The sequence below is a fragment of the Acanthochromis polyacanthus genome, chromosome 3 (assembly GCF_021347895.1).
Source record: "Acanthochromis polyacanthus isolate Apoly-LR-REF ecotype Palm Island chromosome 3, KAUST_Apoly_ChrSc, whole genome shotgun sequence".
Lineage (NCBI taxonomy): Eukaryota > Metazoa > Chordata > Actinopteri > Pomacentridae > Acanthochromis > Acanthochromis polyacanthus.
In genome coordinates this window covers 29717234-29741577 of record NC_067115.1, presented here as the reverse complement: position 1 = coordinate 29741577, position 24344 = coordinate 29717234, and the positions used below count along the sequence as shown (strand labels likewise).

The window sequence follows — 24344 nt, the reverse complement described above, 5'->3', positions numbered from 1 at the left end:
CTTGGCGGAGGTCTACACTCTCTGAGTGCTTTTCTAGTTTATTGATTGAACAGGTCTGGAGGTAATCAGGCTTGGGTGTGGTCAGTGAAGTTGAACTCGCTTTCTAAAAAATGTGACTAGCCACAGTTAATTCACAATTTAACAAGGGGGGAAATTACTTTTTCACCGAGGGCCAGGTAGGTTTGGATAGCTTTTTACCCTTAAAACATTAAATTGTCATTTAAAAACTGTATTTTGTGTTTATTTTGGTTATCTTTATCTAATAGTTACATTTGTTTGATGGTCTTAAAGTGCGGGAAATATTCCAGAAAAATAAGAATTCAAGAAGGGGGCAAATACTTTCTCACAGCACTGTTCATATCTACAGCCTAGTCCATAAATATTTGTACATTAACACAATTTTCAGCATTTTGACTCTGTACACAACGACAGCTTTGAATTCAAACAACCAAGATGTGATTTAATTTGAGAGCATTTACATCCAAATCAAGGCACATCTAAAATGTATACTAATTCCTGTACCGTTCACCTGATTTGGATGTAAAAACCTTCAAATTAAAGATGAGCGTTTGTACTTGAAGCACATCTTGATTGCTCTATTAAAAATCATTGTTGTGGTGACATCTACCAGACCAGGTAGGAGTTTTGCAGTCTTGAATAACTAGCGGACTATTGTGCCTAACATTGGGGAGACATCAGTGTGGTTTTCTTTTATTTTCGCATATTTTGTTAGTACATACAGTATAAGGTATGTTTTTTCTGATAGGTCTCCTATTGAGTTAAATCTTTGTCTGTATTTGGTCTCTAAAAATCTCCATTACAAAATGAAACTGACATACAACAGCCTAACTACATTTAAAACTGAGGCAGGCAGCATTGGACAAAGGTTCCACAATAATCTTTCAACATATTGTAATTCGCACATCCTGAGAAGAAACTAGACTTCTACACCTACAAACTAGATGTCATCAGCCAATCAGATAATTGCATAAAGAGTAGCAGACAGTGAGAGTACGCCGTGGTGGCAGAAAGGGTTAGAGTTCTTGGAGTCAGGCTCCAGTCACCTTTTGAAGCTGAAAGTGAGTGCTGAATTTCAGCCTGGCTGTTTTTGCATATTTGAACTTTCAGTACATGTCTGTGCTCGTGTGGTTGGAGAGACAAAAAAGACGAGAGCTGTAGAAGGAAGGCAACATTTCACCATTTTCCCGGCTGGGTTTTGATTTCTTTTTCCTTTTCTAGATTTCTGCCAACTACAGCTTGACAACTTTTTCAAATAAAAAATAAATAACAAGCTATTTATTGCTCACTCTACAAAACTGTCAGTAAAATACAAATTACTGTGAACACAAATTTTCTTTTTTTAACCTTGTGATTGTCAGATTTTTTGCTCCGCCAGGGAACGGCGGACTTACGTGACGATCGGTGTATGTTTGTCTGTCTGTTTGTTTTACTGCTAGCAACATTACTCAAAAATGGACAAATGGATATGAATGAAATTTTCAGGGAAGGTCAGAAATGTCTTTATCAAATCCGTGGATCCAAAAACGCATCACTGTCATTTTTGAGTAATGTTGCAAACAGATAGCCTAGCCGTGCTAGACAACCCACGGCAACGAATTTAATTCTCTGCCAGGGTGGGTCTAGTTACCCTCCATAAGGATTGAGGTTGGATGCTCCTAAAACTGGCCGGACGAATCACCATGAAGTGTAGAGTCAGAAGGCGGGCGTAACGAAGTGACGACAGAGGCGCGACGATTCTGACAGAAACAACCGGCGTACTATAAACAGTTATCTTTCGACTTGGCTTTGGCCACAGCCCTTAAAGATTTGAAGCTAAAATTCAACTTGAAAGATAAACAAAGGACGGCACTAAAGTGTTTCATTGAGAAGAAAGACGTATTTGGACTTATGCCGACGGGATATGGCAAATCCTTAATATACCAGTTGGCTCCGCTGGTTGGGAAGCTAATGGGACTGAGCCACAATCCGGCGCTCGAGGAACTACGTCAGCCTATTCGTTGCGCTGATTGGTTGTATACCTACCCAATTGCTGCAGAGTGATTTGAAAGACAACATTTTACCCCGCCTCCCTCCCTGTCGAGCGTTCCTAGACCCTTGTGTCTTAAGAGCTGGGTCTAGTGCTGCTAGGCTAGCAAACAGACAGACAAACAGACGGATATCAACTATAAGAAGGACAAACGTATGCCGATTGTCACATAACTCCACCGCGTTCCATGGAAGTAGTAATTATGATGGCTGTTAACATTCTCGTTCAAATTTTACTTTCATTTAAAACAAAAACAAATTTTTATCTGTGGATGCAGGTACACCTAGATATAAGGTCCGTCCCAAGACCTACACGAGTAGCCTTAAGCCTTCTTATGAAAGAAGGCCAATGCACAGCACATTTAATGCTCATTTCTCCTTATACCACATCCAAGATATGTAACAGAGCTAAGTGTATCTGACAATTCATCCCAGTCTACTGCTGCATGATCCTCCAGATGTTGACATTAATGCTTGTATAGGTTGTTTTTAAGGCCAAAAATAACCAACAGACATTATGAAGTTGTTGATTCAGCATGAACAATAATAATATTCATGTCCAAATACACATTTATGAACAAACCTGCACAAATCACGTGTTTTCAACAATCTCTTCTTTTTCATGAGACTGATAAGAATAATACGACACTGTCAATATAAATATTAAATATGACATTTTCAGTACCTACAGTACCTTTACATACAGTAACTCAGCGTAGGCTCCTGTCAGGTCCTGAATCTGTTTTTCTCTGTCATCTCATTGTAACTACAATACGGTTGACGCTATTTGTTTCAACAAATCATCCTAGCTTGATGTACAGACTTTGTATTTGCAGGAATTGTCCAAAGCCAAGTGTCTCACATCTTACTCTGACAAACCCCCGCGTGCTTTCAGTGCTAACAGGCACTCTGAACTGCAGCAGTTACTGGAAATTCATCACACAAGTAGCAGGCACTTGACTACTTGCAAATACCACAAGTGTGGGTTTTGGTGTGGGTGCTTCTGCTCTTTCAGGCTGAAAGCTTTAATTCCTCTTTGATGCACTACATGGTCACCTTGGGATTCGAACAGCCGCCTCCACGGTCCCCAGGCCGAGCTGTCCCCCTTCACTCGCTCCCCAGGCAAACACTTGACCTTGCTCATTCACCGCCATCGAATGGGCCCGACCACACGATACCATTGTTATCTTCTGTGTATCCAGAGCCCCTACCAGCTCTGTGAAGAGAAAAAAAATGAAAAACTGTCAGACTATAGCAGATGAAAATATGTAGAGCCTTGAATCTGGAGTGTGCGTGCTGTATAAAATTACATTCGCTGATTCACGCCTTTTTATTTATGAGCACTCGCCCGGAACATGATTCTGATTCAAAATTGAACACTGGACTCATCAAAATTCAATTCAATTTTATTCCGAGAGCACCAATTACAATTCAGATTGTCTCAAGATGCTTTACAGAACCCACATGCCTGAACAGCCAGAGCAAGTCCTAAGGCGAGGGTGTCAAACTTATTTTAGTTGAGGGGCCACATGCAGTCCAATTTGATCTCAAGTGGGCCGGACCAATAAAATCACAGCATAATGACCTCTAAATAATGACAACTTCAAATATTTCCCTGTGTTTCAGTGCAAAAAAGTCTATTCTGAAAATGTTCACATTTAATTAACTATCTTTAACCTGAATTTTTTAAAGAAAAACAGGTGCAATTTCAACAATACTATCCCTCAATTCATCATTTGTGCATTACAACTTACACATCACAAAATGCATGAAACATTTAGTCACAGGTATTTGGAACTGAATGATATACACTGCTCAAAAAAAAAAAAATCAAAGGAACACTTTTTAATTTAAGTATTGCATCAAATCAGTGAAACATGTGGGATACTAATCTGGTCAAGTAAGTAACTGAGGGGCTTTTTAGTCAGTTTCAGCTGCTTTGGTGTTCATAAAATTAACAATAGATGCACTAGAGGGGTAACAATGAGACAACCCCCAAAACAGGAATGAGTTTACAGGTGAAGGCCACTGACATTTTTTTCCCTTCCTAATAGTGTCTGGCTGTTTTTCACTAGTTTTGCATTTGGCTAGGGTAAGTGTCACTTCTGGTAGCATGAGGCGATACCTGGACCCTACAGAGGTTCCACAGACAGTCCAACTCCTCCAGGATGGCACATCAATGCGTGCCATTAACAGAAGGTTTGCTGTGTCTCTCAGCACATACTCAAGCGCATGGAGGAGATTCCAGGAGACAAGCAGTTAGTCTGGGAGAGCTTGACAGGGCTGTCGAAGGTCCTCAACCGATCAGCAGGACAGCTATCTGCTCCTTTGTGCAAGGAGGAACAGGGTGAGCATTGCAATAGCTCTACAAAATGACCTCCAGCAGACCACTGGTGTGAATGTCTCTGATCAAACAATCAGAAAGAGATGTAATGAGAGTGGTCTGAGGGCCCAGCGTCCTCTAGTGCCCGCTGTGCTCGCTGACTGGCACCATGGAGCTCGGCTGGCAACACAGGAATTTGCAAGTCCACCACTGGTACCCTGTGCTTTTCACAGATGAGAGCAGGTTCACCCTGAGTGCATGTGACAGACATGAAAGGGTCTGGAGATGACATGGAGAACATTATGCTGCCTGTAACATTGTTCAGCATGACTGGTTTGCCGGTGGGTCAGTGATGGTCTGAGGAGGCATATCCATGGAGGGACGCACAGACCTCTACAGGCTGGACAATGGCATTCTGACTGCCTTTAGGTATCAGGATGAAATCCTTGGATCCATTGTCAGACCCTACATTGGTGCAGTGGTCCTGGATTCCTTCTGGTGCACGACAATGCCCAGTCTTATGTGGTAAGAGAACTCATGCAGTTCCAGGAGGATGAAGGAACTGATACCATTAGCTGGCCCCCATGCTCACCTGACCTGAATCCAATAGAACACCTTTGGAAGATTATATTTTGTTCCATCCGACACCATCAGGTTGCTCCTCAGACTGTCCAGGAGCTCAGCGATGCCCTGGTTCAGTTCTGGGAGGAGATACCCCAGGACACCATCCATCGTCTCATCCAGAGCTTGTCCCAGCATCGTCAGTCATGCATACAAGCACATGGAGGCCATACAAACTACTGAACACCATTTTAAGTTGCTGCCAAGGAATTTCAGCAAGATGGACTAGCCTGCCACATCAGTTTTTCACTTTGATTTTGGGGTGTCTTGAATTTAGCCCTCCTGAGGGGTTGATGATTTTCATTCGCATCAAACAATGTGGCACTTTTCATTCCTAACACATTATCCAGTCCATATCATTGTTAATATCCAGTTAGTTTTTTCCCCGTATTGAAATATGATATATTTTCAAAGTGTTCCTTAAATTTTTTTGAGCAGTGTAGTATTTTATTTCATGACAGAAACAACTTGTCAAGATCTAGAAAGTATTTTAAATTTACATTCACCTTCACATCTGTGTACTAATCCTGACCACCTGAACTGACTCAATAACGAAGAAGGATAAATTGTCCCCCCACCTTGTAAAAGTAGGAAATTTTTACATTAAAAAATACATAGAAGTTCCACCAAACCAAATTATGTCATACTGAAGCTGCTAACTGACCTTATATTGCACAATGTTCAACATCTTTAAATATTTTCACAGTTAGTATTTATTTTTATCTGTCATTTTTACACTTCACAAAGTCATCCTGTGGGCCGGATTAGACCCTCTGGAGGACCAGTATTGGCCCGTGGGCCTTATGTCTGACACCCCTGCCCGAAGGTGACAGTCTATTTTTTGTCTTTTCACTTATAGACCTACAAAATAAAAATGGTATGTCTTTTTCATTTCTCGATTTGTTCAAGTAGAGAGCATTCATAGCGCCCTCATGGACCCAACCCACGTGAGGCATTTGGTTCGGGTGTCAACACGTTTCAACAGAACGATCTCATCTTTTCCACAGTCAAAACTTAAAATTACCCACAACCAAAACAGGCATGTGTTGTACATATCAGCACACTGGCACCTGAGATTCAGAGCACTGTAACATAATACACACACAGGAAATAAGCGTCACCTATGTTTTTAAGTGCACTGAGAATTACAGTAGGAAGCACGTGTGAATAGAACATGTGGAGCAGAAGATGAGAAGTTATGAAGTTGGTGCACTGGCTTCCTGAGTGGTTTCCTGCTTTGGAGCAGAATAACAAAGGTGAACTGTGTCAGACAAAATATGCATACACAATAAGGCTGATAATGTGGTTCCAGTGAGGCTTACACTACAGCATGATTCAAAAACGTTAACATGGCTGATAAAGCCTACTAACCAAAACATAGCCGTGTCAAGTACCAATACTTATGCACTGTGTGGGATAGTTAGTCAGCTTCTCTCCTGCTTGTCAACAAAGCTTTTCAGGTTCACCCACATGTCTAAACAAAGTAACACACAACACAAACTTCCACCCACCCATTAATCCAATACAAACCCACTACTGTTTACAATCACTACATTTTGGACAAAAATGTGTATGTGCTGGGACAAGGAATTGGAAAAGTTATCTTTGCCTGAGTATTCCAGATCTGCAGTCATCCAGGCTGCACAGCAGACATAGAAACACTACTGGACTTGTTCAGACATGCAAGGGGCATTTCACTGCATATTTGTGAAGCTTCTTCAATTTTACACAAAAGACAAGATTGACTTGGCAAGAATGTGTGTGTTAAAAACCAAGCTACTATGGGTTATTCTATTCTATTTGAGCTTTTGAGATTTTAATGAAAAATGGTTTAAAATTAACCCATGTTCATCATTTGGAAGACCACTGCTGACCAAACATAATAAAGCACATTTTTCTGAGACCCTCAGTTCAGTCACTGTGACTATAGCCAGGCTGCACAAACCACCCACGTCATGATCGTCCACATTCTTAAACATGTTGGGTAACTTTCCACACCCATTTAAGCATTGCAGCAGGATGGTGCAGTCCAGAAGCTTTAACGATTAACCAGGTCAGCGAATCCGGTGATCAAACTGATGCCTTACCTGGGGAAGTCCCTGCTTTGTCGTGCCCCAGTTGGCCACAGCTGTTGGAGCCACATGTGTACACGCTACCATCGTACAGCAGGAAAATCGAGTGTTGCCCTCCACAGGCGACATCTTTCAGTCCCCTGCCACTGAACACTTGACAGTTCCTTGGCTCAAACACTGGGTTCCTTTCCACACCAACACCCAACTGCCCATCCTTGGCATTCCCCCAGCACAGCATGTTGATGAAGGGAGAGGAAATGAGCACCAATGTGAGGAGGCAGAGACAGTGACGGCCAGATGGAGGAAGACAGATAATGCTCAAGCTTGAGAGCAGGCCCGCTTTCTCCTCTTCATGTAAATTCCAACCCTGAAAGAAATGAAAATGAGCTCCATTATGTCGTCTTTTTTCATTAGGGAAGCACGCTGATCACATGCTCCATGTGTGAATTCTGACAAAGGTTCAAGAATGAAGTCAGGATGAGTTCAGAGGTGGGTCTGACAGTGTATGAGAATGATGTAAACACTTTGACATGGGAACAGGACGAGGGTTTAAATAAGCACTGTCAGTGTAATCCTAGCTTAAGCAGCTTCACGAAGTCCTGCTTTAATGTCTATCAACTCACAGTACATGCATGTTACAGCGTGAGTTCACTTCAGATTAACACAAAGGAATATCACAGAAACAAATGGTGATAGTGGTCGCATGGGACTCTTCGATGCATATCATACACACTACCGTTCAAAAGTTTGGGGTCACCCAGACAATTTCATGTTTTCCATGAAAACTCACACTTTTATTCATGTGCTAACATAACTGCACAAGGGTTTTCTAATCATCAATTACACAGTTAGCTAACACAATGTAGCATTAGAACACAGGAGTGATGGTTGCTGGAAATGTTCCTCTGTACCCCTATGTAGATATTCCATTAAAAATCAGCTGTTTCCAGCTAGAATAGTCATTTCCCACCTTAACAATGTCTAGACTGTATTTCTGATTCATTTAATGTTTAATGTCTCCTTTGAAAAAATGCTTTTCTTTCAAAAATAAGGACATTTCTAAGTGACCCCAAACTTTTGAATGGTAGTGTATGGATCCTTACTGTATAGTTTGAACAAAATAATAATTGTTTTTGTTTATCTGCACTCAGTTGTCAGTTTATTGGGTACACCAAGTTAAAAACTAATGCAACAGCAATGCAACAGATACCTTGGTGAATACTAGAATTAGCGCTCAAACAATGTAATCTTAATAATTTTTCATCGTTTGCTAACATTGTATAGAATAACTTATTAATTAAGCCTGTTTTTGCTAGTTGCAATCCAAGTTAGTGTTTTTTTATAGTAAAACCCCTTTACAACAAAGAGGGTAAACTAAATATTTGAAATACTTTTCTGTCTCTTTTCTGTGTGTTTTATTACTTCTTTGCTGTATTTATCTATTTGATTACCATTTTCACAAAAAGTGATTCTTGACTGTGATAAGTGTTACATAAATCATTTTCATTAGCAGTACCAGTTTAATTAGTAATAAATCCACAACTCAATACAGCACAAGCCCCCAAATGACCATAAAGTTGAAATTCCTCATCAACAGTTTCAACAAAATTAGAATATTAGAACTTTAAAGAGGGAAGGTAGATTTTTGTATTAGACCAAGTTGGATGGAAGAAAATACTGAAAATGAACTACACACTAATCCCACCTCGTAAAAACTGCAGAAAATATTATATATTGTAGCTTAGCTTACTATAACACCCCAAGCGTGGCTTTGAATTGCTAGAACACTGTTTTAATAGTAGCAAACAATCTGAATTTGCTTGATATGAGTTCCGTTCAGCTAGTAGCTAAGTTTAGCTCTATGCAGACTGTAAACGGTCCAGCCCTTCTGAGTGTTCAACGTTACATTAGCTACGTATACGTATTTATGCTACGTATAAACAGTCTGCAGCCTTAGTTAAATATCTCTACTGCCATCAGCTGAGTTAGTTTGGCTGCGGAAGTAAAACAGGCAGTTTGATGACCCGCACGAGCCGTGATAGTTAATAGCTAACTAACCTTAGCAGGCTAAAGCAGAGCTGACTTTTCAAGGCTTATGGCTAAAAACAGAAAGCGACCGAACAGCTCGTTGTTTAGACTCTTCGCCAAAACGGTGTCGTAATAAAGGTGTGTTCGTGCGAAATTAAAACGGAGTGTTTTACCTTGACAGATGCATTCTGAATCTGGGCGTCAGGTTTCGGTTCGGCAGCTCAGAAAACAAACGAGGAAGTACCACAAGATGCACACGTCACCGAGCGTTACGGGCAGCACAAATGTGATTGGTTGACCGACCAGGAAGTGCGGATGTTACAAAAAATTATGTGACAACCCTTTACATTCTATAATCCGTAAAGTAAATGTGTTTTCAGTGTTTCTTACTGTGGGACATACTATATATATATATATATATATATATATATATATATATATATATATATATATATATATATATATATATATATATATATATATATATATATATTTGCTGCCTCCATGGTTTTAAACAATTGTGATAAAAGAAATTAAAGTGTAATTGCGTGCACAGCAGTGACTTTTAACATGTTGGTGTCTGGTAAAACCTATCCATCCATCCATCCATCCATCCATTCTCTATACACCACTTTATCCTCACTAGGGTCGCGGGGGGTGCTGGAGCCTATCCCAGCTGACTGGGGCGAAGGCATGGGACACCCTGGACAGGTCGCCAGTCTGTCACAGGGCTACATATACAGACAAACAATCACTCTCACATTCACACCTACGGGCAATTTAGAGTAAACAATTAACCTCAGCATATTTTTGGACTGTGGGAGGAAGCCGGAATGCCCAGAGAAAACCCACGCATGCACAGGGAGAACATGCAAACTCCATGCAGAAAGATCTCAGGCCCACCTCGGGATTTGAACCAGGGATCTTCTTGCTGCAGGGCAAAAGTGCTAACCACTACTCCTGGTAAAACCTATATGAGATATATTTAATGTGACGAATTCTTTATGGAAAAGACTTTGAAAATTCCCTCCACACACTCAGATGACTTTCTGTTGCTCTTTTCATGTGTAGTTACCCTGAAATTCCTTTAACACAAAGAGGGTAAACTTAATATTTGAAATATTTTTCAGTGTTTTGCATGTGGTTCATTACTTCTTTACTGTATTTTATTTATTTATTTGATCGGGGACTATGCAATTATGTCTTACATATCGAGTGTATAGCATTAAGCTCATTTCCAATTCCTGTCACTGGTTGGGCTTTTTAGGAAAAGTACACAGAGGACAAACAAGACCAACAAAAACAGCACAGACATTATAAACTACATTACACACACACACACACACACACACACACACACACACACACACACACACACACACACACACACACACACACAGCATCTCACACTAACACACGCACACACACACACACACACAATGATGCAATCCACAGTCACTCGGACTTACAGATGTCAAAAGTGGATACATTATTGTTTTTCTTTCAGCCAATACTTAGCTTCTGCTGTAATTTTTTTTTAAAAATCTGCTAACATATTAGTTTCATTTGCATTCCAGATGTGACAGCCTTTGATTTAAAGGCTGTCTGTCCAAATGTGGTTCTGCGATAAGATATTTCGCATTTGTTGCAGGTGCAGATTCTGGTGGCCTTGCTGCCGTCCTGTCTTTGGATGAATCCACAGAGTGACTGTGGCGCTGATTTATTGAGGCATTTAAAGATTAATTTGATGAAGCAAAGATCGATGGAGCTTTCAAAACATTTTCCTTTGTGTACCATCTATTTGATTACAATTTTCACAATTCACTTAACTTCTGTAAATGACTTCTGACTGATAAATATAATATGAATAAATTTCATTAGCAGTACCAGTAAAGCTAGTGATGAAGTAAACAGGAAGTGCAGATGTTATGACAAATTGAATCATAATGTTCTATAACCTGTAAATGTATTTTCAGTGTTTCTTATTGTGGCACATGCTTTATTTTTTCCTATCTTTTCTCATGTGACGAGTAAACTGAACTTCATGTGTAAACTAAACAAATGTAAAATAATCTTTAATACATTCATTTATTTTCATCATATCACTCTCTCTTTCCATCATATTTCTAAAGGTGCTTCTTTTTTGAGATTGAAAATATTCTTGATGAAACATGACAAAGAAATTATTTAGCTGAAGATGTAACAATAAAAAGAAGTTTATAAACATTTAATTAGGTTGAAATATGTGCCATGTAAAAAGAAAAGAAAAATTCACACCAGCGCATCTTTCTTGATCCCATTGAGTTTAGTCAGAAATAACTAGATTATCAGCATATTTATATGTAAATTACACATATAAATATAGGAAAAGGAGGCTGTCTTTCATGCTTTTAGTCATTCAGTTGAGAGACATAAAATTATCTTCTCGTGTCTTCAAAGAGAATTTCAATAAAACATGTCAATGACTGTTTTCTTTCATGAATATTTATACAAAACACAGACTGATAAACTTAAGTATTAGGTTCTCCACAGCATTTCATGTCTTTGAAGACAAGATAGCTTACAGCTTAACAGTGTCAGTCAGCATAAATTAATTGAGTTGATTTACAGATGTAAAGGTAAACTCTAAATAAAAAATTCTATATAAATAGCCATGTCTTTGAAAGGCTGGTGAGTGTTTTAAATTACTATTTCCTTTTATAAAATTATGAAATGCTTTTTTAAAAATTGTAATTGTCAAGATATTTCCGTTTTCTGTTCCTCTATGTTTGTACTCTGTATATCAGAGAAACATTTCAGGTTATTTTTTAACACACTCAACATACTTACTTCAAAAATGTGATTTGTCATGTCAAACCCCACAGCAGCAAGCATTATAAACACTGGTTAAATAGCATAATTTGGTTTGGGTCCTTGAAATCATGTGATATTTATGACTAGGATAGCACACATATGAACAAAATTAATTGAGCTTATTTTGCCAAGTAACATCATGCAGTTCCAAGAGGACAGTTTTGCACAGTGACCCAGTTAAAAGTGGCCAGATCGAGTTCTAGTCCCAGTAACCTTAAATTCCACGGAGGAATCAGATTTCCCAAGAACCAAAACTAGTACAAAGTTGATCGGAGACGTGGGAGCTGAGTGGGTTGTGCTTCAACTATGCAGAGAAAAAAAGCTGTGAATTAAGAAGAATTTTAGTGAGAAAATCAGCATATTTTCACTGGTCGTTTATAGATTCCTCCTCTGACTGGTTGCCGAGGGCCGAATTTGCGCTTAATGATTGGTCCACACAGCTGTCAATAATCATTTCATTGGCCAATCATATGCAGAGTTCGCGGGGCGTCAAAGGAGGCGTAGACTTTCGCAGCATCCTGATTGGCGCGGTCAGATCACAGGAGTTGTTTGATAACATTGAAGAAACAACACGGAGACGAGGGCGGCGGTTTTCATTCAGCTATTTGTTCGCCACTCCTTAACAAGCCGGCAGAAGACTGAAGCATATTTATACACTTTAAATACTCGAGGTATGATTTTTATGTAGCTAACAGCTAAAAGGTCAAGGTGAAAGCGTCGGAAATGGTAGGGGGCTTCTCGCTCAGGCTAACCATCTAGCTAGCCACTCAGCTAAAGATAGCTGTCGTTTTACAGTTAGCTCGTGAATGCTAACACTAAAGACGCTTTAAACGTTAACGTTAGTCAAATGACGTTTTTCATTACTGCATTTATTAAACTGCATTTTATTTTGGGGCCGTGAAAGTATTCTAACCGAGACGCACACTTCCACAATTTGTTTATGTTATCGTCCTAATAGTATGGTGTGGTGCAAGCTGCTAGCTTCATTACTGTCAGTAGTTGCATCATTCGTTAGCGTTGACGCTAGCTGTGTGTCTTGATGTCCGCATATTGTTTATATGTGTTGCTATTTTTAGTATATTATAAACATTACTCGATGCTGTTAAATTTTTAGGAGGCATCGTCAGTGGTGTCGCAGACACGTAAATAAAATTGAAATGTTATTTATACACACCAAATGCATTTTTCCATCATTTAGCCAAACTTCTCTGTTAAATACATGTAATAAACTTAAAGGTATTTGGAAAGAATTGCATTTTGATTAACTCATAACTTACTATGGTGAGTTTTGGAATATGTGAACTCGAGACCCACTATCTTTTTTTTGTCAGAGAATTGGTCACAGGGTAAACTGAGCCACTTACCAGTGTTTAGTCCAGAAATAACCGCATTGTTATTGTCAAGAAAACCTTCAGATGTTGATAGCAGATAGTCTGGAACCAGTGGATATTTAACATGTTTTGATTGCTTAATAAATAAATAGGGCTGCACAGTGGCTTGGTGGTTAGCACTTTTGCCTCACAGCTAGAAGATCTCTGGTTTGCATTCCCAGGATCTTTATGCATGGAGTTTGCATATTCTCCCTGTGTGTGTTTTTTTTTCTGGGTACTCCAGCTTCCTCCCACAGTCCAAAAGCATGCTCAGGTTAATTGGTAGCTATAAATTGTTGTAGGTGTGAATGCAAGTGTGATTGTTTAGACTGGTGACCTGTCCATGGTGTCCTCTACCTTCGTCCTAAGTCAACTTGGATAGGCTCCAGCCCCCATGCGACCCTAATGAGGATCAGGCGGTGTATAGATAATGGATGGATGGGAATAACTAAAACATGTCAAAGTTTTTGATAAGTTACTGATCAATTTTCAGTCAGCTGTTGTAGCTGAACTTTTGTTTAAAAAAAAGAAAGATTTGAATCCTGATGACTAGTTTCTACCTGAAATATGAGGAAATCAAAGCACGTGTTCAATCATTTCTAGTGTGAAGAGACCTTTAGCCCCAGTAAAACGGGGGTGATGAAAACACCTGCATTCAGGTACTGCAACCCCCCTCCTCCTCCCCTTCTGAATAAACAAAAAGATTTTAGTTTGTTAATGTTCAGTAAAATTCCGTATCCTGTCTAACTAACAAATTTCTCTTCAGTGTTTGGACAGCACATTCCTCTACAACTCCATCCAGAGCTTCCCTGGTGTTTGTGCTGTCAGGGTGATGTCAGCAGCCTGTCTCGTGCGCCTGGCAAGGTGCAGTGGTCCTCATGTGGGTCGCGTTGGCCTTTTACAGACAGCCCTAGTCCCATTCTCACTCCAGCACGACAGCCACCTGCAGTTCACAGTCTTCCACAGAAAACTTTTCAGCCCTTCAGGAAGACGGCACAGCAACACACGCTTTGATGCTGACAGCAGTGGTCGCCCCACCACCTGGGATTCGTTTGGCATCTGGGACAATCGTATTGATGAGCCCATCTTGCTGCCCTCCAGCATTCGTTATGGCAAACCCATTCCCAAAGTTAGCCTATCGAAGGTGGGCTGTGCCTCGCTCATTGGTCAACGCAAAGGGAATGAAGATCGCTACCAGGTCTCCCAAATGACCGACAACATCCTCTACTTTGCTGTGTTTGATGGGCATGGCGGACCAGAGGCGGCTGACTTTTGTGAAAAATACATGGAGAAGTTCATTAAGTAAGGAAACCTGCTGCTAACGTGTAGCCGCATCACAGTTTGAGTGTTATATTTCACACGTCTGTAACCTTGATTATTTTTCACGTTGTTTTTAGGGACTTTGTGGCAGCAGAGGACAATCTGGAATTAGTTTTAACAAAGGCCTTCCTTGAAGTAGACAAAGCTCTTGCGAAGCACTTACACTTCTCTCCAAGCGGTAGGTTCTTTCATGTTACATGCACTTAGACACCGTGTGCACTGCATGTACACACATACATATATGTAATGACACTTTTTGCTTCTCTCTTCAAACTGAATTTGCTTGTCCTACTGGGACTCTGATTTCCTAACTGACATGGCTAAACACTTTAATTAGAGGTCTGTCATTCACTTAGTTACCCATTAATTGATGAACAATAGACAAACTACAAGTCAAGCGAACACTAGTGCTTCACTGATTCCAGTAAAGAATTTACACATAAAGACAGGCAGCAAATTAAAGGAACAACCTGAGTACATGTGGGGACAAACATAATATATATGGATCCTGAAGAGTGTGATGTCACAGTTTCCCACTCTTGGACCACCCTAAAGACCTTTGTGAGATTTTGAAATGGTGTGTTAATCAGCAGACTCCATCACCCTTACCAGAAACCCTGAACGATAGAAACAATGGCATGCGCATTTTTCAGTAAAAAACTTGTAGAGCCCATGCCAACAAACGCTGAAGATTCTCAAACAGCTTGTGTGGTGAATGTTGTTTTTTTCCTTTAATTTGTTACCTGTGTGTTTATATTTTCTCAGGCTGCATAGTATATTGTTTAGTACAAGCATTGAAATTACAGTAACTGTAATTTGAGCTTACCTCAAAAAAATATGCAAATCATTTTTCTTATAAATCCTGGTTTACATTTTTGCCCTAGCCATGTAGAAACTCATCAGATTATCTTAATTTTTCTCAACCACCGCTATGATTACCTGTTGATATAAAAGCTAGTTTTCCTGTTATGTGGCCATACATCGGCCACGCTGTGTGAAATGTCCCAATATGCCTGTATGTGTGTGTGCATGTTATCTACGGCAGCTGCTGATCCAGCTAAGAGCTGGAGGCCCTTGGCACCAATGTGGATGACGAGAGGCTAGATATTGAAGGAGAGTCCAGCGGGTCCTAAATCCTGGACTACTGGAAGGTTCCCTATCTTTCTCTAACTCCTCTACTCCTCTCTCTCTCTCTTCCTCTTTTCTCCTCTCACCAAGTGTATGCAACGCTTCTTGTGAGACAGTGCTTCAGTTTGAAAAGTTGTATGAGATGTATGTTGTCAGTGAGAAATCAAGTCCATGAAACGCAGCATGTTTAGGCTAGAAACAAAAACAGTCTTAAAATCTCTAAAATCTCCAGCTAGTCATTTCATTCATTTCTTTGGAGAGAGAAAGGTCTACACCAGATCTACTAATGCCAGCCGTCAGTTTGTCATCCCTTAAAAAGCTGAAGTTAAGTGTTGTAAGTCATAATTCTGCCCTAGAAGACAGGCGCGCTCCCAACGGTGCTGCAGCCAGAGCTGCCATTGGCAGGGCCGCTCAAATGAAATTTCATTGTATATAAAAGTGTGCAATGACAATAAAGGACTGATTGATTGATTGATTGATTTCTTGCCAAACTCAAATGGTTGGCAGGAAATACTTGTTAGCTTCAATGTTAAAAGACATGATACTGTTTGTCTGCAATAATAAAAGTCATTAGAAATCATGATTGTAAACAGTAAGTAATTCAATTTGCTATAATTTTCATTGTGAGTGACAAGTGTTCCATTTTCCATAATTCTAGTGGTATAAATGGACAACATGAAGCATTTTTACATGAGTTTATGTTTGACTTTTTGAGGGCCCAGCTCAGTACTCTACTCTTACAAGTATCATGTCAGTTGATGACATTTATCATTTTTAGGTTCAGTTTTAGACTTAAATGTTGTCAAATTTCCTCTGGACCTCAACTTCATGCTGCAACAGTTCAACCTGCATGTGTGACTTCCTCCTCCTCTATTGTTTACAGTGTAATCTGTAGTTTGCTGTAAGTCTCACTATACAACTTCCCACCCATGTGTTTATGTTTCAGTGTGCGGATGTGAGTGTGAGATACACTATGTAGTTGTTGCGACCAAGGTGACTTTTCTGTGTGGACCTCCAGGGCTCGTTCCACCTCTGATGTGTCCGTTCATGTCTCTGTAGTCGCCGGGACGAACGCAGGAACCACCGCCACTGTGGCCCTGCTGAGGGACGGCATCGAGCTGGTGGTTGCCAGTGTGGGTGACAGTCGTGCCATGTTGTGCCGCAGAGGCAAGGCCCTGAAACTCACTGTTGACCACACTCCTGAAAGGAAGGACGAGAAAGAGAGGTACATGGTCAGGACTGAAGCGATTCTTCAAGTAATTTGATTACTAAAATTCCTCGAGGCAAAATTCTCTGAATTGAGGCTTCGTTTAATCCACAACATACAAGAACCCAGGTCATTAACTAGTCTGGACCCAGACTTCATTCTATAAGGACCTGGACCTATAATCAATAAATTATAAGAGGATTTTAAATTTGACAGGACGCTTCTATTTTAACCGGTGCAGCTTTTCTAGTGTTTACAGCATTTAGCAGATCAGAGGCTGAACTATGAAGGCAGTTTAACACTCAGACTTTCTTTGTGTGAGTCGACAAAAACTAAAACCTCAGTCAGAGTTAACAGGGATGAAGGCGGTTTTTAACTTTCTTTGTCAACTCAGACTTTCTGCTTCAATCTCGTCACACAAACAGGAGCGTTTAACGATCATTTGACTCATTTTCTGCACAAAATGAACTGATTACAAACAGGCTGTTTTAATGGAGAACAATGAGGAACATACACATTTATGACGGTAAAAAGCTGCGACTGGAAATGATGTAAGACAGGAATGCTGGTAGGAAACTGTTAATCATGCGTTAACTTATTTATTTTACCGATCAATGCAGCTAATTATTGATAACAGACAACTACACAATAAAATTATTAAACTTCACATATTCAAACACGATATTATTGAAGAGCATGTAGGTCTGACACTCTCATAATGAAGGAAATCACTTAAATTTGTGACCAAATTGAAGTGAAACTAAAGTTAATGATTGAATATTCTCTAATAAGTACTAATAAATTGCTCAGTTTTCTTATTTTTGTTTGAAACCAGCAGTTTAAATGGACCAAACATGAAAACATATTTATGTGATTTCTGCATCATCAACTAAATACATGTGGGCTTCCCATGGCTTTGAGTTTTAGTTGAATACCCCTGCACCACACTATGTATGTACAAAACCTCTGTACTATACTGTATATTTACAATACACCACAGCGCCCCTGCAGCCTTATACATGATATCAAGATGTATCCAGAAAACCACATTGGGAAGTTATCACAAAATGTATTGGCGAGGAGAAGTTGCATAGAACATAATGGTCCTTGAAGAGATTCATTTTGATTGATGACAGAAAGTCCTTTTGATACTGAATAATATGTTTTGACCCTTTACAGATAAGGATTGACAGCTGAAGTCTTCAAAGCACATTTAGAAGTTGCACTACATGCACCCCGTAGCATTATTTCCGCATGTGACCTAAACAGTCTATTAGTATTGCCAGAAGCGTAATTCTGTTTCTCTCTGAACTTTGGTCATTTTTGTCTCAATTTGCACCTGCCGCCAGGATAAAGAAGAGTGGGGGTTTTATCACCTGGAATAGTCTGGGGCAACCAAATGTCAACGGCAGGTTGGCAATGACGCGCAGTATTGGAGACTTTGACCTGAAGAACATGGGAGTTATTGCTGAGCCTGAGACCAAAAGACTATCGGTAGGTTTAGTGGTCTTTCGAAATGAGCTGCTACACATTTCTTAACTGTCATTTCTGTATGTTAAACTGCTAGCTATGAATATGATCATTATGGTAATGTTTGATGTTTCTGTTCACGTTTCTGCCATGTTAAAAGTAAACAGTTCACAATGAATACTGAACATCTGGGCATCATTTTGAATCAATGCTGTCCTGTCCGTTAGCATACTAATCTGTATGACCAGTGACACACATCTCTTGAGTCTTAGAAGACATGTCATCTTGAGTTGTTAAAGATTTCATTCATTAGGTCTTATGATTATTATCTGTCTTTGCGTTGACTTAATTTCCCTTTTAAAATATTTCTACTTTCTCATGATGTCCTCTAATAAACAGCTCTGTAAAGGTCGTGTTCACATGATCGAAATGTTGTTAAACGTTGCTTGTTGTTTCCTTAGTTGCACCATGTCCATGATGCATTCCTGGCGCTGACCACAGATGGCGTTAACTTCATTATGAACAGCCAGGAAATCTGCAACGTCATCAACCAATGCCACGACCCCAAAGAGGCAGCTCAGAGAATATCTGACCAGGTAAAATGGTTATACATGACAGCTAATATGTGCAGTAAACCCCCGAGAAAATGTGTATGACAGGTGAGACACTGTGGGTTTATGCCGTGCTGAGTGGATGAGGAACTTGTTCATTGTTGCTCATGGCTGAGATTTGCATTACGCATTTGAAATCAATGCTTACATGTTGTGTCAAACAGACAAATGAAAATACTTATAAAATCTGTGTCACACTGATCAGCAGGTTGAGTCATGAACCTAGCATCTACACATGCTGTTCAAAGATTTTCAGAGAAATCCTGATCATGCCCTCAGGTTTGGAAGTTACAAGGTTGTGAAAATTCATCTCAACTTTATTTAGTGTCTAAATATGTCAGTAGTGCAGCCTTTTAATCACTAGTGTTTGTCACACAGTATGTGTAGAAATCCCATTATTATGCTATTAAACTTAGCCATGCCTCTGCATTCATTGATATATTTATTTTTGGCCACCTGAGGGCAGAGGCACCTCTAGAAACTTGTCACAGGGGTGGCCAGATGAGGCATTTATTGACATACTACTCTTCAAGCTTTTTTTCTGAATTAAGAACACTCACCAAAAATACTCTATGAGCTCAAATTCATCTTCGTGGCATCCATCTATCAGCCCTGAACCTAAAGGTGGACAGCGGGCAACCCGAATCCTTGACTGGGCAGTGAGTTTGCTGTCATCAGAACACTTGTGTTCATCAGGGAGAGACTCTCCCTCTGAGCTCCCAGCATTGTGGGGTGGACTAGGCTTAGTGGTCTGGGGCCACTCATACAGTACCTCACACAGAGCAACTTTAGCATCCATTTGAAGTTGTGTGTCAGGCCACCTGATGAAGACCAGTGTAGCATTTGCTTTGTTTTCTCCTGAAGATTTCTGACAACTACAAAGGGAAATATGTGACTCTTGAGCTGCTACGTTCTCCACTGTGATTGGAGCAATGCAGGAAAATGTCTAACTGCAATTTTTCTGATGGGTAGTCTCGATTTGATTTGTAGTTTTTTTTTTTTTTGCCTTTTTTTGGCTTTTATTAATAGGTGGAGGGGAGACGAGACAAGTGGTGGGAAGACGTGCAGCAAAGACAGCTTAACCCCTTCAGCTATACGGGCGCCCATAATTTTTTTTTTTTTTAAGTCATGCTTCAGTTCAGTGCTGACATTACAGATTTAAAATGTGACAAAGCATTACCACATGAAAAACAAATAAAAGTGTGACTGTTACCCAAGTAGGACGGCATGAATTTGTAAAACCGTTGATTCGACAGTTAAAATGACATGCATTGCATATCCTAAACTGCATCCTTTGCAATTTGATGATTGCAGTGTTTCAAGTTTTAAATCAATTCATCATTCAGCACTAGTGTTCACCAACTTAAGACCAGCTGTGTCTGCCTGCTGTTTGTTGTTGAGCAGGAAACTGTATAGATTATCAGGGGAGTGTTGTGCAAGTGAATCAGTAGATTTGTGTGTTGTAAACCAGCGTAAATTCTATTGAAGAGTTATTGCAGGATTATTAGTAACAGCTTTCACATAAAATGCAGCCATTTCATTCATCAACAAAAAAAGTTGATGAGAGTAAAACAGGGTTTCTGCAGGGCATTAAAAAGCATTAGTAGTCATTAAATTTATTTTGTGAATATTATGGCCTAAATGGCATTCAAAATCATTAAATTTGATTCTCAGTGGCTTTAAAAAATATTGTTCAGTTTTCAGAAAAATATTTGATCATGATATATAATTATAGAATGCAATGTATCAGCTATGTGCATCTGCGTGAACATGCTGAAGCACTGAGATAATTGTTCCACCCGGTCGGGTACCAACAGGCTGGATCAGGTGGAGGGGAGCTGGGAAATGGGGAAATACAAATTCCAGCAACAATAGCCAGAAAATGTGGATTTCAGAGAATAACTACAGCCCATGGGTGGTCAGGGGCGGTTATCGGATTCAGAAATAGTGAAATGTAGGGACAGTTTTCATATAAAAATCATCTTTTGCAAAAAAACAAAACAAAACAAGCCAGTGTAATTTGTTGTTTTCGCAGTCATGGCATTAAATTTTTTACAGTTAAAAAGCATTAAGTCTGATTTCTGCAGAAACCCTGTAACATCTCGTGCACACCGTGTCCGCAAAGCTGGGAACTTTGTCTCACCTGTGAGTAGACATTTCTGCGTATGTTGATGGGGGGTTTTTTTCACTCTGGTTCTCTTCTTTCTTAGGCTCTGCAGTATGGTTCAGAGGACAACAGCACAATCATCGTGGTGCCGTTCGGTGCTTGGGGAAAACACAAGAGTTCGGACGCAAGCTTCTCCTTCAGCAGAAGTATCGTGTCCAGCGGTCGCTGGGCGTAGTCGGCAGGATGGTGGATTTAAAGGTGTGGTCTATGGACCCCGTTAATGTGTGCAATACAATAGGTGCCCTTGGAGAAACTATATAAAGAGTGGTTTGCCCCAACGATGATGCCTGATGGCTACAACGTGTTATTTAGCTGGACATTGTGTTTATTAGACCCTGAATTCATGATGTGCACTAAATAATAACAAGCTCCCTCTTTCTTCAAGGTTTTATCTACCAGTAAGCCAATGACCTCAAAGTGGGCAGAGCTGAGGAGTGTGTGAATGGCAGACAGGAATTCGTGATGACAGACATGCAGCCAGCTCTACAGTAGTGACAATTCCTGACTGTCTGTCATTCAAATACTTTCTTTTTTGGCTGTCGAGCTGTTCATGCCCAAATTTGCACTTTAAATTTCGACGGTAACTTCACTTGGATAACTTGCATGTCTGGAGTTCACCATTTTAAACAGGTGCAGATTTTAATATTTGATTTTGCACCATTTCTCAATGCTAACGATTGGATTAAAGAGAGTGGGGAAAATAGAACTGAACTGCAGTAATGTGTCTGTAATTTGAATTAAGTCCTCGTACATAGAACCTCTTGACTTTTTGAACAACCCACATATGAATATTGTGAATAAATTAAGTCACTGAGTGGGTCTTAACGATTGCGTGTCAATTGGAGTGTCAAAGCTTCTAAATTAGATCATATGTGATTTTTCTTAAAAGATTTCCTCATCTAAACTAATCTCCCACACAAGAAACTTCAACACTTGATATTTTCTGTGTTTTTAGAACACTCACTGAGGCACCACTGACGAGCTTTGATGGAGATTTGCACGACCTTGAACAGCATTTCTTGGTTGAACTTGACATGTACAAAAATAAGAAATTCACGGTTAGTGCAGCGTCAGCATCGTTCAAGCTTGTATACGTGTTCACATCTGTACTGAATTTAAACCGGTCTTGTCGGGGCACGAGGAAGTGCTCGGGGTACAGAAATGTATAGTGTATGTTTTGTAAATAATTCTATTATGTACATCTGTAAAACAGATAGTTCTCTGTTACATTTTCTCAATATCTCAGCTAAACCTGTTTCACACGTGCAGAACCTTGGCGTAGGTGCTCACTTTGATTGTAGCTTCTTTCTAATCAGTAATTGCACCATTTAGGTGTCACTCAGACAGAGCAAAGCACACTTAATGCAACACTAAAGAACTGTTCAGCTAAGAGCCATGGATGACAGTGTGAATGTTTGCTTTAATGCCCTCCATGACTAAATAATACAATTGAAGCCTGTGGGGTAGAGGAGTAATTATGCTGTAGAGGTTGTTGTGGCTGATTCAATGTGAGTGGATGCATTTTCCAAAGTGAGGCAGACGTAAACCTTTTAAGTAGACTGTACCGTTTTTGTTCACTCTTGGTATGATCCTATCTTTGTTTTTTAAGCACAACAGATCCAGCGCTTCCTATTTATCGTTGATTTTACTGCATCTGTGAGAGTTGCTAATGTTGTGTTTTCTTCAGCTTTTCTTCACACTTCATTTACAAGTGTTGTGTAAATAGTATTTTTCTTCCTTATTTATGTGTTGAATGAAACCTTGACTTACCCTGAAGACTTTGTCTATGCTTAACACGTCCTCATCCGTTAAAGTTTTTCTGCGTGTTCACTCGGTATTTTACTGTGTTTTATGTCACTGCCTTTCAATTGTAATCTCTCGCTCTGTGGATCTGTACCTGGGACCTAAATGTGACTGTTTCAGCAACACTGTCAGTACTGTATTACTGGTATAAATGGCTTGTGACACTTCAATTAAAGATTATACATTAAAAGTGTTGTTCTTGTTGTACTGTAGCTACTACTAGCAGTGTGGTAAGGTTGGGGCTAGTTGTCAGTCATAAAACCAGAATGTCCAAATGCTTTATCTTATATATAATATAGTCAACAGGATTACTTTGTGCACCTTTACTCTGAGAATATACACAAAAATGTTTAATGGCTATCACACATACACACTACAAGTCAAAAGTTTGGACACACCTTGTTCGATGTTGTTTTTTTATTTTCATGACTTTACATTGTAGATTGTCACTGAATGCATCAGAACTATGAATGAACACCTATGGAATTATGTAGAAAACACAAAGTCAAATAAGTCAAACATGCGTTATATTTTAGATTCTTCAAAAATAGCCACCCTTTGCTTTGATTACTGCTTTACACACTCTTGGCATTCTCTCCATGAGCTTCATGAGGTAGCACCTGAAATGGGTTTCCAACAGTCTTGAAGGAGTTCCCAGAGACCAAAGCACAGATTTCCACTGGTCTAATGTCGATTCCTTGTGTTTCTTGTCCCAAACAAATCTCTTCTGCTTGTTGCTTTTCCTCAGTAGTGGTTTCTTAGCAGCTGTTTGACCATAAAGGTCTGATTGGTCAGTCTCCTCTGAACAGTTGATGTAGAGATGTGTCTGCTACTAGAACGCTGTGTGGCATTTATCTGGGCTCTAATCTGAGCTGCTGTTAACTTTCCATTTCTGAGGCTGGTGACTCAGACGAACTTCTCAACATCAGAGGTGACTCTTGGTCTTCCTTTCCTGGGGCGGTCCTCCTGTGAGCCAGTTTGTTCGTAGCGCTTGATGTTTTTTGTGTCTGCACTGAGGATACATTCAAAGTTTTTGCAATTTTCCAGACTGACTGACCTTCAGTTCTTAAAGTAATGATGGACTGTGGTTTCTCTTGACTCAACTGAATGGTTCTTGCCATAATATGGATTCTAACAGTTGTCAAGTAGGGCTGTCAACTGTGTACCAACGTGACTTTTGCACAACACAACTGATGGTCCCAACCCCATTAAGAAGGCAAAAAATTCCACAAATGACCCTTGACAAGAAACATCTGTGAAGTGAAAACCATTCCAGGTGACTACCTCATGAAGCTCATTAAATGAAGGCCAAGAGTGTGCAAATC

General features: G+C 39.9%; 2 protein-coding genes across 2 annotated transcripts in view; one reads left to right on the top strand and one right to left on the bottom strand.

Moving 5' to 3' along the window:
- The window catches only part of herc3 (HECT and RLD domain containing E3 ubiquitin protein ligase 3), a 49891-nt gene extending 40526 nt beyond the window's left edge, over positions 1–9365 (bottom strand). Inside the window, exons 1-3 of the mRNA XM_051946191.1 lie at positions 9264–9365; positions 7078–7429; positions 3103–3262 (exon numbers count right to left, since the gene is read on the bottom strand). Coding sequence (XP_051802151.1) covers positions 3103–3262; positions 7078–7300 — 383 coding nt within the window. The 5' untranslated portion in view covers positions 7301–7429; positions 9264–9365. The remainder of the gene's footprint in view (positions 1–3102; positions 3263–7077; positions 7430–9263) is intronic.
- Positions 9366–12470: 3105 nt separating this feature from the next.
- Positions 12471–23209, top strand: ppm1kb (protein phosphatase, Mg2+/Mn2+ dependent 1Kb). The gene is made up of 7 exons (XM_051946222.1): positions 12471–12614; positions 14080–14615; positions 14711–14811; positions 16821–16986; positions 18318–18462; positions 18900–19034; positions 21260–23209. Exons 2-7 carry the CDS (start codon positions 14146–14148, stop codon positions 21389–21391), a joined length of 1149 nt encoding a protein of 382 aa, XP_051802182.1. The 5' UTR covers positions 12471–12614; positions 14080–14145; the 3' UTR covers positions 21392–23209.
- Positions 23210–24344: the final 1135 nt, after the last annotated feature.

Bases quoted from the DNA above. Each gene is read 5' to 3' on its own strand.
- ppm1kb (XM_051946222.1), top strand. From the start codon at position 14,146: ATGTCAGCAGCCTGTCTCGTGCGCCTGGCAAGGTGCAGTGGTCCTCAT. The intron at 14,616-14,710 runs GTAAGGAAACCT...CGTTGTTTTTAG, and splicing joins TACATGGAGAAGTTCATTAA to GGACTTTGTGGCAGCAGAGG. The intron at 18,463-18,899 runs GTAGGTTTAGTG...TTGTTTCCTTAG, and splicing joins CTGAGACCAAAAGACTATCG to TTGCACCATGTCCATGATGC.